The sequence below is a fragment of the Hyperolius riggenbachi genome, chromosome 4 (genome assembly GCF_040937935.1).
Source record: "Hyperolius riggenbachi isolate aHypRig1 chromosome 4, aHypRig1.pri, whole genome shotgun sequence".
Classification (NCBI taxonomy): Eukaryota; Metazoa; Chordata; class Amphibia; order Anura; family Hyperoliidae; genus Hyperolius; species Hyperolius riggenbachi.
Window position 1 is genome coordinate 165,430,915 of NC_090649.1, and position 16,656 is coordinate 165,447,570.

General features: G+C 40.6%; 2 protein-coding genes across 3 annotated transcripts in view; one reads left to right on the forward strand and one right to left on the reverse strand.

The window, feature by feature from the left end:
* Positions 1–592, reverse strand: part of IFT80 (intraflagellar transport 80) — a 160,018-nt gene extending 159,426 nt beyond the window's left edge. Inside the window, exon 1 of the mRNA XM_068280931.1 lies at positions 504–592. The gene's annotated coding sequence lies outside the window, so the exon portion shown is untranslated. The remainder of the gene's footprint in view (positions 1–503) is intronic.
* SMC4 (structural maintenance of chromosomes 4) overlaps positions 1–16,656 on the forward strand; it is an 88,811-nt gene that overhangs the window by 56 nt on the left and 72,099 nt on the right. The window contains exons 1-5 of one of the 2 annotated variants that reach the window (XM_068280927.1): positions 2–363; positions 3,490–3,626; positions 4,325–4,503; positions 4,737–4,928; positions 5,528–5,704. In XM_068280927.1, the coding sequence (XP_068137028.1) occupies positions 3,500–3,626; positions 4,325–4,503; positions 4,737–4,928; positions 5,528–5,704 (675 nt within the window). In that variant the 5' untranslated portion in view covers positions 2–363; positions 3,490–3,499. Of the gene's footprint in view, position 1; positions 364–3,489; positions 3,627–4,324; positions 4,504–4,736; positions 4,929–5,527; positions 5,705–16,656 lie in introns of those variants that run through there. The other variant, XM_068280928.1, reaches the window with a different exon arrangement.

The following is a 16,656-nucleotide window of genomic DNA, read 5'->3' on the forward strand; positions in this document are numbered from 1 at the left end:
TGTAATGACAGCGAGTGTCCCCGTGTACCGCCACCCTTTAGTGCCCACCTGCAGCCCGTTTCCCTCGCGAGTCGCGTCACCAGCGCCCCCAGCCGCTCGGAAAATGGCAGCCCGGCACCATTTTTTTTTTTCAAATCTGACTTGAGGCTCCCATAATGCTCCGCGCGTTTGTAACGAACTTCGCTTTGAGTTTTGGATTTTGGGCGCCATTTTCGAGTGGAGTAGCTGAAGTGCGAGCAAGCGGGTCTGGAGCATCGCGGCTGCGGACGGCGGAACGAGGGCTTGCCAGCCTGCCAGGACACCAGGAAAAATCGGCAAAAAAATCGGGCAGGCAGCTGGCGAAGAGGCGGCGCGGCTGGGCAGGTGCTTTGCCTCGGACAAGGGATTTTCCTCATTTTAGCGGGATGGGACCGGTGTGACAGCGGGGGGAGGGGAGGTCCAGCCGGGCCAGCTGTCATCTTTGCACACAACACTCCTGGCACCACAAGGCTCAGCGTGCCCACCTGGCAGTACATGCTGGTACTTGTAGTCCTCCACAGCTACATGCTGCCTGGGCTCAACTGGCCGTCACCGCAGCTGTGTCACCAGAGGAGACGTCTGACAAACTGCTACCCCAACAGCCATTCGTGTGACAATAACGTCCTCCCAATGATAGAAGTCAGAAATGGCAGTCTCCACGGTGTGACAGTTAGTCTCCATTCAGCAGGGCTACCGTGGGGCCCCCTCTAAACCTGGTCTGTTTTCACAACAAGACTTCTAACTGCCATTAATAATGCGGTGGGGAAATGTCAGGTAGAAGTTAGGAAGTGAAGAGGGGGATCCCTGATAGCAGCTAAAGAGCTATACACTATTGAAAGTGCCATTTCTGATATATATATATATATATATATATATATATATATATATATATTTTTGCTGTTACAGGAATGGCTGTATGGGGTACTAGAGTGTCAAACCGTTTGTGATGCTTGTATTTTAGAAGTCAGAGATATGTTTTATCTACAATTACCAGGATCAGCATGACCTGATCTGGAACCTTTAAATGGAAGTAATCAGATCTGGAGAGTTAATAAGATGTCAGTTTGGTTATGATGCAGTCGGTTAATTGCTTCTGAATTTGATTAGCCCTGTGGTTTTAAAAGTTCCTGTTCTGCTCCTTCTAATTCTGATTACCATATATTGAATAACTACGAGGAAGTTGGATTTAACGCCGATATCTCCTTATGGATGATGCGTCATGGAACTCCATAGGAATGGATCCCCTACTAATCTAACATCTGCTGAGCTTTCCAGTCATTTCCAGGGGCACCCTGTTGCTGAGCTGATCCTTCCAAGTACAGTACTGTGTTGCCTGCTACATGGCATGCTGTACACTTTGCTGGCTTCATTCATGGCCGACTGCTTGTTTCTCAGGAAATAATACTTATAAGGAAATATTATTTATAATTCAGAGAAGTGTTGGTGGTTGGCTTTTTTTTTCTGCAACCCAAGGACAGACATTTCCCAGGACAACGCATCATTTTTATGGAAGCCACAGTGCTGTTCAGCTTGAAAAAAAATTCTGAGTTCAGGACTGCTTATTGAATGAATGTCAGAAGACTAAGCTGCTAACAAACAGAAGACCTACTGATGACAGGTGTAAAGTTGACTGGAACAACCTTTTGGGGTTCACTTAATGAATATAGAGATGTAATCTGAAATTTGGCTTAATTTTTTTTTCTTCTTGTATTCTGCAATAACTGGAACTAGCAGGAATTGAACTGGATCTTTACACAGTGCCAGTTATGTTTGGAAACTTTATAAATAATTAACGGACGGCTTGCTTAATTATTCATTCTCTTCTGAATTGTACAATTATCCAACTTTGCCCCTGCTAATTCTGTTTCCTCTATATTGTATTTTGCTCATTGGCTAATGAATGAAATAAGGCTTATGGTTGCGGTGGTACAGCTGCCCAGAAGAGCTTGTCACTAGTTCTGCTATTGAATGAAACAAGGATTGTGATTGGATCCTAAGAACTGCTTACTGTACAATTTTTCACCGCTAGTCTGAATAAATCAGACTCACTATGTTTCACATTTAGGAGTTAATATTACGAGAAAATATCTTTATTTTTCTCAGGGCTAAGCAGATCCAAGGTAGGCAAATCTCGAACATTTCAGATGGTGCCTTACTGACATTCTTCTTAATGAAATGGACTCCTAAATTTCAGATTCTTTTTTTTTTTTTTTTTCCACGGTTTTATTTAAAAGCTAAAAGTACAGTAGTAATGCTGATTTTTGTGCATTCGGCTTCATCTGTCTTAAGGAGACCACATATGTCTCAAGCTGATGGTGCAATCCTGCCAATTGTATAGCATGGGCAAATTGCTGGGATTGCAAACTGATTGTTAAGGTAGAGTCTCAAGCCAGAGCCATGGTAGTGTCATTGCCAAGGATTGAGCAGGCTGTGTTTTGTATGATCAGTCCATGGCTGTTAGACATGCTCAATAAAATGGTATTAATTACTGTTTCATGTAAATTGAATACAGTTTGCTACTGGCCCAGTCCACATTTGGCAGAATGTGCATTTAGCTGGCCTAATTCCAAGCTGCATGTAATTTGCATCACATTTGCATGCAAGCTTGAATTATTGACCAGGATGTCTTTTCAGCTGCCAAAGGTGAAAATGTAAAGTACTTGTCATTTATAGAACAAGTAGCTCATTTTATATCGCAGAATATGCTGTAAATATGGACAGAGATGGCACTGAACAACAGTGGGCATAATATCAGTGCTGTTCGTATGAGAAGAGCTGCAAAGTGGCTCCTTAGTATGTGTGCAGTAAATTGAGGGGTACTGAGTGAAAAGGGTTGACTTGAGCACACATGTACTGTGGATTAAATGGCACTGTATTACAGGCAGTGTATAGGTGAGCCCTGTGTCAGGGGGAGGGGGTGGGTGCTGCAAGGAGATGTATTAATGTGCAGTGTACTGTGCAAGATGAGGAATGGGCACACTGTACTATTAAGCATTGTATACATTGCTGTATAGTGATCTCTAAATGAGGGAATCCAGTGTATTGATGAGCAAAGTATGGACACGTGGTATGAAGCACTGCAAGGGGGGGGGGGAGAGGGAGGGAGTTTGAACACTGCATTAAGGGGTGAATATATCAATCACTACGAGAAAAGGGAGCAATAAATTGATTAGCATTCTATAAAAAAGGTATGCAGTAAATTGAACTTTGTATAAAGGGGTTTATTGCATTGTTAAGCACCGTAAAATGGAGTGCACTATATTGATAACCAGTGTGAAAGGGAAGGTTGCAGTGCAGTTACGAGGAAGACATGCTTATGCAAAATATAATTCTGAGCACCGTACAGTATATTGATGAGCTTTGTGTAAAGAAGGGATACTTCCCTGTACAGAAGTATGCAGTGCATTGATGAGCACAGGCGGGGGATGGGGAGTCTCCTCTGATGGGATCTTCATGTGTCTTGGCTAACAGATAAATCATCATGCCACCGAAGAAAAACAAGACGTCCACTGCTGTGGCTAGAGAGCCTGCTGACAGCCCGATGGATGAGAGTGATGTGGCCGCTCCTGAAGCCCCGGCAGATGGGCAGCAGGCCCCCCCTGCACAAGGTATGCATGTCATTGGGCAGGCATTTCTGTACTGCTTTATATGGGACCTTGTACAAACTTCTACACCCCAAAACTAAGTTTAATGCGTACCAGCGCCCCTCCACATAGGAGGTGATCCAGCATTCTAATATAGGGAACGGGGGAGACATTTCTATTGCTGTCTCCATGGTGCAACCTTTGGGGAGCTGGCAGTCTGCGCGCAGGGAGGGGGGGTCGTCTTTGTGTGGAGAGCACGACCACTGGGACGTTGACAGTCCATTAACTCTTTGGATGCGAGCAGCCTCGCAGTGGCATGAGCAGAGCTGCTGTGCGATGGGGTAGTAGTGCAGGCAGGCGTCACTGGTTTGTAGCTAGGTATCAGGTGAGCCTGGGTTCAGTGTAGGTGCTGCTGAAGATCCAGTGCTCTCTACAACTCCGTGCAGTGCACTGGACTGCCTGATGAACTTTGTCAGCTCTGCATGCTGCCAGGCTGCGATCAGTGAAATGTCTGCTTACTTCACAACGGGTGGGAAAAGCCTGTTCCCTGCCGTGCTAAAATGGGGTGGGGGCACTGGGAAGGAGGAAGGGCGTTCATCTGGACCCTTCAGCAGCTGTGTCACTAGGATGGGGTACAACCTGTACTTCCTGCTACTCACTGGTGTTTTATTCATGTGTTTTTGCACTGTGGCACTAATGTATATTTTGGAATGTTTTTTCAGAGTCTCCAAACGAGGCTGTTGATAATCGAAGTTTAGAGGAGATTTTGAGCAGCATCCCTCCTCCCCCACCTCCAGCAATGACCAATGAAGCTGGAGCTCCTCGTCTCATGATAACCCATATTGTAAACCAGAACTTCAAATCATATGCTGGTGAGCAAATCTTGGGGCCTTTTCATAAGGTAAGAGCTGTGTTACTGTACTGTGCATAAACATCATTTAACGATATAACTGCTAGTTCTTCAGTCCAGTGCTTTCAAAATCTGGAAACCTCTCTATATAATGAAGTTTGTAGCAGTGTTTTTGCAGTGGTTATGCTCTGACATATTAATAGGTTGTCTTTTTCTTTCTTCTCTATTCGGTTTCCATATAGAGGAATCTTCTATAATCTGTATATTGTCTTGCTTTGTTATAGCGTTTCTCATGTATTATTGGACCGAACGGCAGTGGAAAGTCAAATGTGATTGATTCAATGCTGTTTGTTTTTGGATATCGAGCACAAAAAATACGATCCAAAAAGCTGTCTGTTCTGATTCACAATTCTGACCAGCACACAGATATTCAGAGTTGTACAGTGGAAGTTCATTTTCAGAAAATCATAGATAAGGTAAGTATTAATTGAGCTTTGCCTTCTTTTGAAAATCATTTTTATTAAAACAAACTTTTAAACACATTTTATATTTCTTATGTCTTGTACTGTTTTTATTACCCAAAAAAAGAGTTGTTATCGGACTCCTCTATTAAGTTATTGAGAGCGTTTCACATTTGGTTTGCATGTTATATTTTTGTTTAAATCTATTCCTTTAAATACTCCTCCCACTCCCCCCCCCCCCCCCCCCCCATTTTTTTGTTTGTTTCCTGTTTGCATGCTGATATTTTCTTCCTTTCTTATCTTGGGCCTGCGGAGTAAGTACTTGTACAACATTTAAGAAATGGATAAAGTCTTCCTAAATAACTTGCAACAGTTGTATTTTTATATTTTCCTTTACTCTATTACAGTATATCATCTATTTTATATCTTACAATAAACAAATTTAAAGTAAAATAAAAAAATATACAAAAATATTTACTCTTCTCCTGCACAATTTTTTTGTGTGTAGCATTAAATTGATATTCAAATGTTATAGTTTTGTTACCACCACACTGAGTTTAATTACTTTTTTTGCACTGCTTTAAAAAAAAAATTGTTTTGTTTTTTACTCACAGGACGGTGATGACTTTGAAGTCATTTCCAATAGTAACTTTTATGTGTCAAGAACTGCATACAAAGACAATTCCTCTGTGTACCACATTAGTGGTAGAAAGAGCACATTTAAGGATGTTGGTGCTTTACTCAGAAGTCATGGGATTGATTTAGATCATAACCGTTTCCTTATCTTGCAGGTAAGGTTACTTTTAAACCAACAGTTTCAATGCAATGTGTTTTTGGCAACATATAGAGAAATTGATACAAATTTGTTTCCTTCTTCGTGTACGAAGGCCTTAAAAGCTTTAGCAGCACATCATGATTTGCATGCTATATTAAAGATACTAATCATTATTTGCTGCTTCAGTATTTTTTGGAATGTGCCCTGTGCTTTTCTTGTGAAATGGCGACTGGAAGACAATGGTCCTATCTGCTCTGCTTTAGCAGCACGTAAATATTGGGTGTAATTTATAGAACCCCAATATTATTGTGCTGCTTTAGTGTGGCAAACACGCCTGCAGCAACTTTTAGGATAATTCCTTACATCACTTACTCAGTATGACATAAATGCTAAATTTGATCATGTATTAGCTCTGTAATGTAGCATGTTGTGTACTGGATTTATTTGAGGATGATACTTGGTGGGTTTTTTCTGTGTACAGTAACAGATCTATTTAAAATTTGTGCTGGTGTTGTGTATGTAGATTACTCTGTAGCCTAGGTTAGGTTGTGCTGTAGTGCTGAGTGTTGCTGTGACGCAATAGAATAAATTGATGGTTAATTATTAAGTTGCCACTTGAGTAAAGTGTCCTTGTTTTTTTTTTTTTTTTCACAAAACTGTCTTCTGCAAAGACTAGTCTTCGCATTGGAGAGGAGAATGCTATTAAAGGGTGAAATGATTTCTGCCAAGTAATACTGCCTACAGTGAAGTTTTAGGTCTTAGTTATTAACTCTTTGCCTGCCATGTGATCTGCCATACAGGATTCTATAGCAAGTTGTAGTGCTTCTGTATTTGCATGTAGCTATCTTATGTCTTCATTGGCTTGTGCTGTACCTCTGCCTGGATGCTTCAAACACTGAGCAGTTATATGGGTGTGTTCAGTCAAGCATTAGTGTGAGAAGTGAGATGTTAGAAGTAATCTCCTCCTTCCTTTAAGGCTTAAAATGCATAACTGTATTGTTGCCATAGTATAGTTTAACTTCTACTGCATTAATACTTGCATGCCTTCTGCAAGTTGTTTGGTGCCAACTGTTTTTGTAAGAATCTACTTCAGTTTCTGTTTTTACTGTTACTGGCATAGAAGTTGCACTTAAATCCTTTTTTTTTTTTTTTTTTTTTTTTTTTTTTTGCCTTTGTAAATTACTTTTCTTAATGGTATTTGTTAAATATGTACTTTTGTATACGTATGTGAAATTGTATGCGGATAATAAATAGGTACCTAGACTTGTAATTTTCTTACAAAATATAATAATCTTCAAGGTCAGAAGCGCCAAATTTAGGATCAGTGACATAAAAACTAGCAGTTGTCAGCTGTAAAAAAAAACTTTTTTCCACATTCAAAAAAAAGAGAATAAATGTGCGTTGGCTACCTGAAAGATGTTTATGTAGACAGGAAATGGTTAATTATAGTCCTTCATTAGAAAACAGAACTGCATGGTATAAGCATATAAAGTGCACTACTGGTAGCTGAGATGTAACATTTTGACTGAATCATGCTAGCAGATTTAAAAAGTTTCTGTTGAGTGATTGTTTTGCATAGTTGTGTGTTTGATGTACCAGAAATCATTTAACTTTTGTCACTGAGAAGGTCTGCATTCTTGACCTTCACTTTTGTACACTTTAATGCCAAGAAGAGCATATTGATTTGTCTGTGATTCTGTTTATAGTTTGTGGCAAAAGTAACAGGCAAGCCTAGTGCCCTCTTAAAATAGTGATAGGTCTTTCAAGTAAGTGTGAAGTGCAGCCTAGCAGCAACTTTATAAAATGTTGACATCAGTTTTGTGTAATCTTCCGTTTTTGTTTTTTTTTTTAATAGTATATTGCTTCCTTTCACAATTTTCAAGAGCTGACTGTTAACTTGAGTTTGATAATTTGTGGTGATTAACTGGTCGTGGAAGTTAATGTTGTAATTTTAACTTAAAATTCTTCTGTATGCAAGTCTCCTATCTTTTTTTTTTTTTTTTCCCATTTTTTTTTTCCATTAGCAAAAAACAATATTTTAATGGGCTGCTTATTTGTATACTGGATTGCTACATTTTATTGGTCTGTTTAATTTGACCCATGTTGCTTCAGTCCATGATGTCCAAAAAACTTAACTAAGTCTGTCTATAATGATCCATTAATTCATGTTTTTAGTGGAATGTAGTAAAGGTGGGAAATGTCAGAATGCACTCTATAATCCAAAAACATTTTAAAACATAAAAACGTACTCAGAGGTTCCAACAACTACGAGAGTTTTTTTATTTTAGTAAAAGTGGAATACCTCATGAAAACGAAAGGCATATTTGGATGTGGCACAGATCCAGTTTCTGATTCCTGTATCCAGTTACCTGCTCTCTACTGGACACAAGCAGTTAAATTTGCCTGTGTTCAAAGTATTAGTGCAGATACTTTAAAAATAGCATTAATAATGGTGGAGTTTAGAATCTGAACGTTTGTTTGTTTAAAAAAATATATTGGTGTTTTTTTATAATCAGCATGTGAAGGCTGTATTTTACATATTTTATTGTCTGCATTCTGATTAAAATGGTACATTGCACAAAAGGAAGTTGTAGATGGTGATTTGATGATTTTAGGGGAAAGAAGTGATTAAAATTTTATATATATTATATATATATATTTTATAAAGCGCCAACATATTATGCAGCGCAACGCTTATTTTTTTTTTTTTTTTTCACAAACTTTGAATACAATCCAGGAGCCAGTTCCAGTGGAAACAAGTACATGAACTCCACTTTGCAGCTCTAAGTGCAATTTTCAAGAGCCTTGGCTTTTGGGCTTTGGTCAGACCTGATGTATCTATTATAAATATATGATTTTGCAGTATGCGTGCCGTTGAACATCATAGTAACGGCACTATGGGCAACTCCTACCCCCCCCCCCCCCCCCTTTATTCAGTACACACAATTCGATTGCTTGTTTGCCCTCCCTCCCCCTACCTATTGCGTCATTGATTGGACCTTCCCTCCCTTTTTCTTGATGCTGTCTAGCTTGGTTCATCAGCCAACGCCCAACTACCAAATATGGCCTCTGTCCAGCTGCCCGGCTAATGACAATTTTGTCAGCATTCTGACCGGTGACATTGAAACTGCATCTTCTCTTTATTATTCATGTAGATGTGCAGAGTTAATTTCAACAGGGGCAATTCTATCTGCCACCGGTGTTCTTAGCGTCCATAATTTGCATGGTTTCATAAATTTGCATAAAAATCTTACGGCATGTTCATCATATAATTCTTTCATAACCAATGCTACATCATTTTCAACATGCTTCTATTTTCTTCCCTACAGTGGGTGAATTTTTTTTTTTTCTTAATTCAGAAGCTGCAAGCTGTGGGCCTGTGTTGCGCCCTCCATAGATCCTTACCTGAACACTGCAGACCGCTTTTTTTGGTCTTTCCAAGATGTTGTACTTGGGTATTTTGTGGAACTCAATGTTAGACTGCATGTGGAGTCTTTTTAGTATGTGCATGTGAACAGTTTCACAAGTTAACAAGCACAATGCATTGCAGTATACATAATATCAGCACTTTTACTTCACTGTAGTGTAATATTTTAGGACAGTCTCTAGTGTTGCCATTTAGGATTTTTTTTTTTTTTCACACCAGACATGAAAGCTGTAAAGGCTTATATGAGCGAATGCTACTGCTTCAATGTCCTCTTTAAGTGAGTCATTTTCATTGAATAAATATTATCTTTCTCGAGCTGAAATTTTGAAAATACGTAAATGAAGTGTTTTGTGGTGTTTACATCTTCATTTGTGGTAATGCTTTAATGAAAGTTGCACATCCCTCACAGATGAATGAGGTTAACCTGAGGGATTCAGGAAGTGGCTTGAGTGTTTAGCTAAGCTGCCCTTGCCTTTACCTTTAATTTTCCATTTCACTTCAGTCCTAATTTTTTTTTTTCCTTGATAGTTTTCATATCTTTAGCATTTCACTTATGAGGGTTAGATCACAGCTTGTCTTTTTAGATGTTACTGTTTACTTTGAAGTCCTCTGTGTTTTACTGTCTCATCTGAATTGTGGGTACTGATGGCGATGATGGGTCTGTCCTCCCGCACCCCTTGGGGAAAAAAGTATAAAACAATGAATTTTCTGAGGGTCCTTTTTTATCTGTTGTATGACAACTTCATGCCGATGGGCGGTCGCCAAAGGGCTCCCCCCAGGGCCGCTTAACGCCGATTGGCGCCAAGTCCTGGGGGCGGAGATTAGCAGGGAACGCACGCACATGTGGGATTGTTCCCTGCCAAGACGCGGAGCTCCGTGATCAGCGGGCTGGCAGGCTGCTAGGGTGAAAAAAGACGATTATTTACATTGTGCAACGCTGAGATCTAGCGCAGCGCTGTACAGGGGACAACTGTCACTCGGCTGTCCCCAGGAGTGGCACGGAAATAGATCCCTCTCATAGGCTGATGCCTGAGAGGAGAGCATTGTTTGGATCTCTGAGGGAAGGAAGTGGGAGGGAGAAAAAAGCAATTTTTTTATAAAAAAAAAATACAAATAATAAAAAATATTAAAAACCACAGCAGCAATCAGATCCCACCAACAGAAAGCTCTGTTGGTTGGGAACAAAAGGAGGTACGATTCAATTGGCTGCTAAGTTGTATGGCCATACAATAAACTGTTAAAGCTGCCGAGTGCTAAATTGTAAAAAATGGCCAGGTCACTAGGGGGGGGGGATTGTAGGCCTGTGGTCCTTAAGTGGTTAAAGAGTACTTCAATTATAAATTACAGTTTTCTTTAAAGCTGCTATGTGGCCAAGATATATAAAATCGCACATAATAAAGTGTGATTTTTCTCACCCTTAGGGTGGTCTGTATTATACATATGGTCTTGAAATCTTCACACTCAGTGTAAAATTGGGCCAGGGTGATGATTTTTTTTCCTTTCGAAACCATAGGTGCAAAGGATGCTGAGGGATTGATGTTATATCTCCACCCCCCCATGTCCATGTGATCTAATGCAGGCAGAAAGACATCTGAAATGAGCATAATAGCAGGCAGGCATAAGACAGGCTGCAGCAGTCTCCTGTCTCTCCTCTGTCTTACACATTTAAAAGAGAACTAATTTGATCAAGGCTGGGCAGAGGAGGGAACCAGGCTGGAGGGGAGGACACAGTGCGGATGGTGTACTTTAGTAAGAAGGAAGTGCTACTACAGATACAATTGTGAGTCTGTTCTATCCACTATGATGTACCAGCTGTTCATCTAACTGTACACAGTGCATAACTACATATATGTATTGCCATTCAAACCTTTTTTTGTCTGGATGTGCCCTGTACATACTGTAGGCATTACCCTGTGGGCATAATCATGTGACTGCAGCCCAGCAAAATTAGGATGCTTTTTTGGACTTCTTGCTAGGAGTGCGTTCATTGTTTTATGGAGTGCAGGGTTGCACATCTTCCAGTTAGAGAACAGAGGGTGGCCTGTATTCACTGTGTAAATGTATACCAGATATTAGGCTTTCTGTGCATAAAGGAAGCACCCAATGCACATACATTTTTGTTATGTTGCATCTGATACTCAAGAGTTACTGAAACTTATCTTTATACTGTGTTAATACACTCACATACCTCTGTGAGGAGATGGTTTAATTTTACTATTCAATATTTTCTTTGCTACTTATTGCATTCCCCATTGGGGAGACTGCACTCAATTGCAGAGATGTTGCTGATAACAAGAATTGAGTGCATCTCTTCACTGATCTAGAAAGTAGTGAATAACTGATATGCTCTTGTTTTATAGTTTAGTGAAGTTAGTTTTCTGTCATGTCTCCGACCACATTGAATGAAGAAAATTAAAAATAAATAAAAAGGTACAGTTGAATCCCTTTATAGTAAACTCCAAGGGACTGGGCGAAGTAGTTTACTACAGTATATCAAATTGTCATACTCCAGCACATAAAGTATACTATAGCACTGTATCTTAAATCTGTTCATAATTTGGAGTAGAGGCTTGCATTGGTCCAATTTTTCATACCCACAGCCCTGCTACCCGCACCCAACCCGCTTTCAGGTTAATTTGATACCTGCACCCGCTGACCCGCAACCTGCTTTTTCCATTTTCTTCTAAAGTACTTAGGCTAGTTACACACCTAGTTACATTTAGGGGACGTTATAGGGCACATAACGTGCCCCTAACGCAACGCCTGGTGCTCTCTGGTGTGGACGTCTGAGTGAGCCGCGTTGTGCAGCTCACTCTGGCGTCCGTGATGCGTACTCTTGGACGCATCCGGCATCACGTGGTCCCGCCCGGCCAATCGCCGCACATGTCTCCGACATGACTGACCATGTGCAAACAGTCTAATGCGGCTTAGCCGCGTAGAACGCACAGCATGCAACACTTTGCTGTGTTACAATGTAACGCAACGCGGGCAGTGTGAACAGCCTACTTGTGTTACATTGCTGTGCGTTGGGGGAGCGTTACAGGCTGCACTAACATGCACCTGTAACGTCCCTGTGTGCAAGAAGTCTAAAAGCAACATTGGGGATCTGTAAAGTAGTTTTTTTTTTTTTTTTTTTTTTTTTTTATACACAAACCAAAGCTAAAGAAGTGTTTTTAAAAAAATTTTTTTTTAAACTCTTATTTAAATCAATAAAAATCGAGAAGTAACAGTCCTGCTCAAACAACAAATAGCAGATCACCCACATCCCTGTCCCTGTATGCATTAGGCTGCTCCCCATCTACACAACTAGTGGAAATCACAGGACATTTAGGCACATTAATGTACTACATCTCCCAGCATGCATTGTGGTGGCCAGGGTGACACTTCCACCGCTGCAGCTATGAGTTGCAAGGAATAGACACTGCGTCCAGGCTCATAAATAAATAATTTTGAGATTTAAGGATACACACACACACACACACACAATTTTGATCCTCCATGTAGTATAAGGGCCAATCAAAATCGGCCAATCAAAATTGTGTGTATGCACCCAAAGCGCAATTACTTCTATTAGAACTTTTATTTGTTAATGATGAGCTACTGCTGAATGAAAATGCTTGGCAGATCTACCTGTGTAAAAACGTGTAGGCTTGAGAATAAATATTATGTGCCAAAATTACTTGTCTTGTAACAACGTGGGTACGAGTGTATGCTATTAGGTGGACTAGGCTTTGCGTTGAGCAAGTTGAGTAGCTAATCTCTCATATTACATAGGAGATATAAAATTGGTAGATAATTGGCCAAGCCAAATTGGACCCTAAATTATATTTTCTTCATTACAATAGCTCAAAAGCAAAATAAACTGTAATTAACCACTTCAGCGTTCATTCGTTTTTCACCTTATGCATCCGAGCTTTCACCTCCCATTCATTTGCCAATAACTTCATCACGAATTATCACCATGAATTGATCTATATCTTGTTTTCCACCACCAATTAGGCTTTCTTTGGGTTGTACATTTTGCTAAGAATTATTTTTTTTTAAATGCATTTTAACAGGAATATTAAGACAAAAATGTAAATGAAAATTCATTATTTCTCAGTTTTCGGCCATTATAGCTTTAAAATAATACATGCTACCATAATTAAAATCCACACTTTTTATTTGCCCATTTGTCCCGGTTATTACACCATTTAAATTATATCCCTATCGCAATGTATAGTGCCAATATTTTATTTGGAAATAAAGGTTCGTTCTTTTCAGTTTTGTGTCCATCACTATTTACAAGCTTATAATTTAAAAAAAAATATTAGTAATATACCCTCTTGACATGCATATTTAAAACGTTTAAACCCTTAGGTAACGTTTTTTAATTGTAATTTTTTTTTTTTAGTTTAGTTTGGGTATTTTTTGGTTACCAGTTAATTTTAAATGTAATTTATTGTTATATGTGAAAGAAAGAAGTGTATGTACAATGTAGTTTTACTATTTGGCCACAAAATGGCCAATTTTTTTTTTAACCACTTCACCACTGAGGGGTTTTACCCCTTGAGCACCAAAGCAATTTTCACCTTTCAGCGCTCCTTCCATTCATTCGTCTATAACTTTATCAGTACTTATCACAATTAAATGAACTATATCTTGTTTTTTCCGCCACCAATTAGGCTTTCTTTAGGTGGGACATTATGCCAAGAATTTTTATTCTAAATGTTTTAATGGGAAAATAGGAAAAAATGTGGGAAAAAATTAATTATTTTTCAGTTTTCGGCCATTATAGTTTTTAAATAATGCATGAAACGTTTTTGCCCTTTTTGTCCCGGTTATAAAACCGTTTAAATTATGTCCCTATCACAATGTTTGGCGCCAATATTTTATTTGGAAATAAAGGTGCATTTTTTTCAGTTTTGCGTCCATCCCTAATTACAAGCCCATAGTTTATAAAGTAACAGTGTTGTACCCTCCTGACATAAAAATTTTAAAAAGTTCAGTCCCTAAGGTAACTATGTATTTTTTTTTAATTGTAAAATTTTTAATTTTTTTTTTTAATTACAAAAAAAATGGAGTATGGGAGGTAATGAGTTAATTTTTTTGTGTATAAGTAATGAATTTGTATGTGAAAAAATGCTTTAGGGTGTAGTTTTACTATTTGGCCACAAGATGGCAACAGTAACTTTTTTGTTTGTGACCTCCAAGCGTCCTTGGAGGAAGTACTTGGAGGCTGGGTAAGTTTTGGATGGAAAAAGGGACGGAGAAATTTTGTACAGGCGGGGGTAAAGTGGTTAAATTCCCATCCTGTAAGCGAGAACTCTCACTTACAGGATGTATAAGGAGCACGTGATTTATTTATTGCTCATAAAGACCTGGTCTTTCTACCGAGATCAATGAATGAGAACTATGTTCCCATTGCAACTGCAACTTATTACCCGCTACTCACTACCCCCGACCCGCACCCACAGCTCAAATCAGTTCAGGTACCCGCACCTGACCCGCATTTCAGGTAACCCGCGTGTACCCAATCCACAGCAGGCCTTTGATTGGGAGTCCTTTTTTATTTCCAGTGCTTCAGCACAGACAGTGTTTAGGCTAGATCAAAGTGCACAGTTTTCATTACACAGGGATTTACATGCAATAGTCAAGCAACAGCATAGTTCTCAACAGGTAATACAGGTACAGTACTGATATTGTGCTCCTGTCCACATTTCTGTGCGGTCTGGATGGTATTATAACGTTGCAGCCATGCACAAGCAAGTCATAGATAAGATAGTTCCTTCAGTAATCAGGAAGCATAGGTCTCGCTGCTGCTGCTTTTGAGGTAATCTACGCGGTCCCAGAGTAGGGTGCAGGTAAACAGCAGGCTTCAAGTGGCTGCCGGCCCACTGACCAACCACGGCTCATGAGTCTCCGACTGACATGATGCATACCCGCGCCCACTTTCTACTATACCCATATACATAATACCTCGGGGCCATAAACAGGTATAATATAATAGAAGTGGCATTATATCTGGGTTTACTATATCAGGCGTTCCTTCCATATACTGGACATTTAGTGTACTATGCCCAAAGTTTTACTACATTGGAGTTTACTATGAGATTATACTGTAATAGAATATTGTTTAATATGAAGTACCGTATTTTCCGCCGTATAAGACGCACTTTTTCTCCCCCAAAAATGGGGAGAAAAAGTCCCTGCGTCTTATACGGCAAAGGCAGGGAATCCCCGACCTCCGAACGCCCGCCGATATGAACCGCCGCCATGTCGGGGATTCCCTGCCTGTGTGTGCCCACTCCCCATGTCTCTGATGACTGTGCACAAGTGAATCAGTAATGTTCAGGCAGCCGGATCACATACCGCATGGCCGCCGCCGCCGGGAACTGCCTCCTGTGTAATGCTGCTGGCGGCTCTTGTCCCGTGTGCCCGCTCGTTCTATTGCGTCTCCGCTCCACCATTTGCCAATGTAAATATCGGACAGCTGGCTTCCCTATCGCCGCGAGGATTGCAGACCTTGTCCCCCTGTGCGCGGCTGGCTCTATTGAAAGGCTCGTACTGATGACGCAATCAGTACGAGCCTTTCAATAGAGCCAGCCGCGCACAGGGGGACAAGGTCTGCAATCCTCGCGGCGATAGTGAAGCCAGCTGCCCGATATTTACATTGGCAAATGGGGGAGTGACATGCAGTAGAACGAGCGGGCACACGGGACAAGAGCCGCCAGCAGCATTACACAGGAGGCAGTTCCCGGCGGCGGCGGCGGCCATGTGGTATGTGATCCGGCTGCCTGAGCATTACTGATTCACTTGTGCACGGGCATCAGAGACACGGGGAGAGAGCGACCACCCACTTGGCACCAGGGAATGGCCACACATACAGGAGGACACACAAAGGGACACAGGTACACACATATGGGACACAGAAAGGGACACAGGTACACACATGGGACACATAAAGGGACACAGGTACACACATATGGGACACATAAAGGGACACAGGTACACACATATGGGACACAGGAGGTTGTATAGACACAGGTGAAAACATCATGGACACAAGAGGGCATGTAAAGAGACACAGGAGAACACATAAAGGTAAACAGGAGAACACATAATGGACACAAGAGGGCACATAATGGACATAGGAGGGCACATAAGGGACACAGGAGGGGACATGGGGAAACAGGCGGACACCATTTGGGGGAGAACATGTATAAGATGCTCCTGGAATATGGACGCACCAGGTTTAGTATATATATCTTTTTTTCCCTGGTTTGTGACCTCTAAACCTGGGTGCGTCTTATATTCCGGAGCGTCTTATACGGCGCGAAATACGGTATGTCATGGTTTTACAACATAAAAAACCTGTTGCGCCTCATCTTTTTGTGCTTCTGCTTTAGCAAAACCCATGTTACCAAAAGGGTATTGTCTCAGACTGACTTGGTGTAAGCAGACAAGTTGTTGAGGATCTCTAGACTAGTGGCACATGGAGTTGGTTTTTTTTTTTTTTTTTTCTGCAAAAAAAAAAAAAAATCCGGGTGGAATTAAAGAAG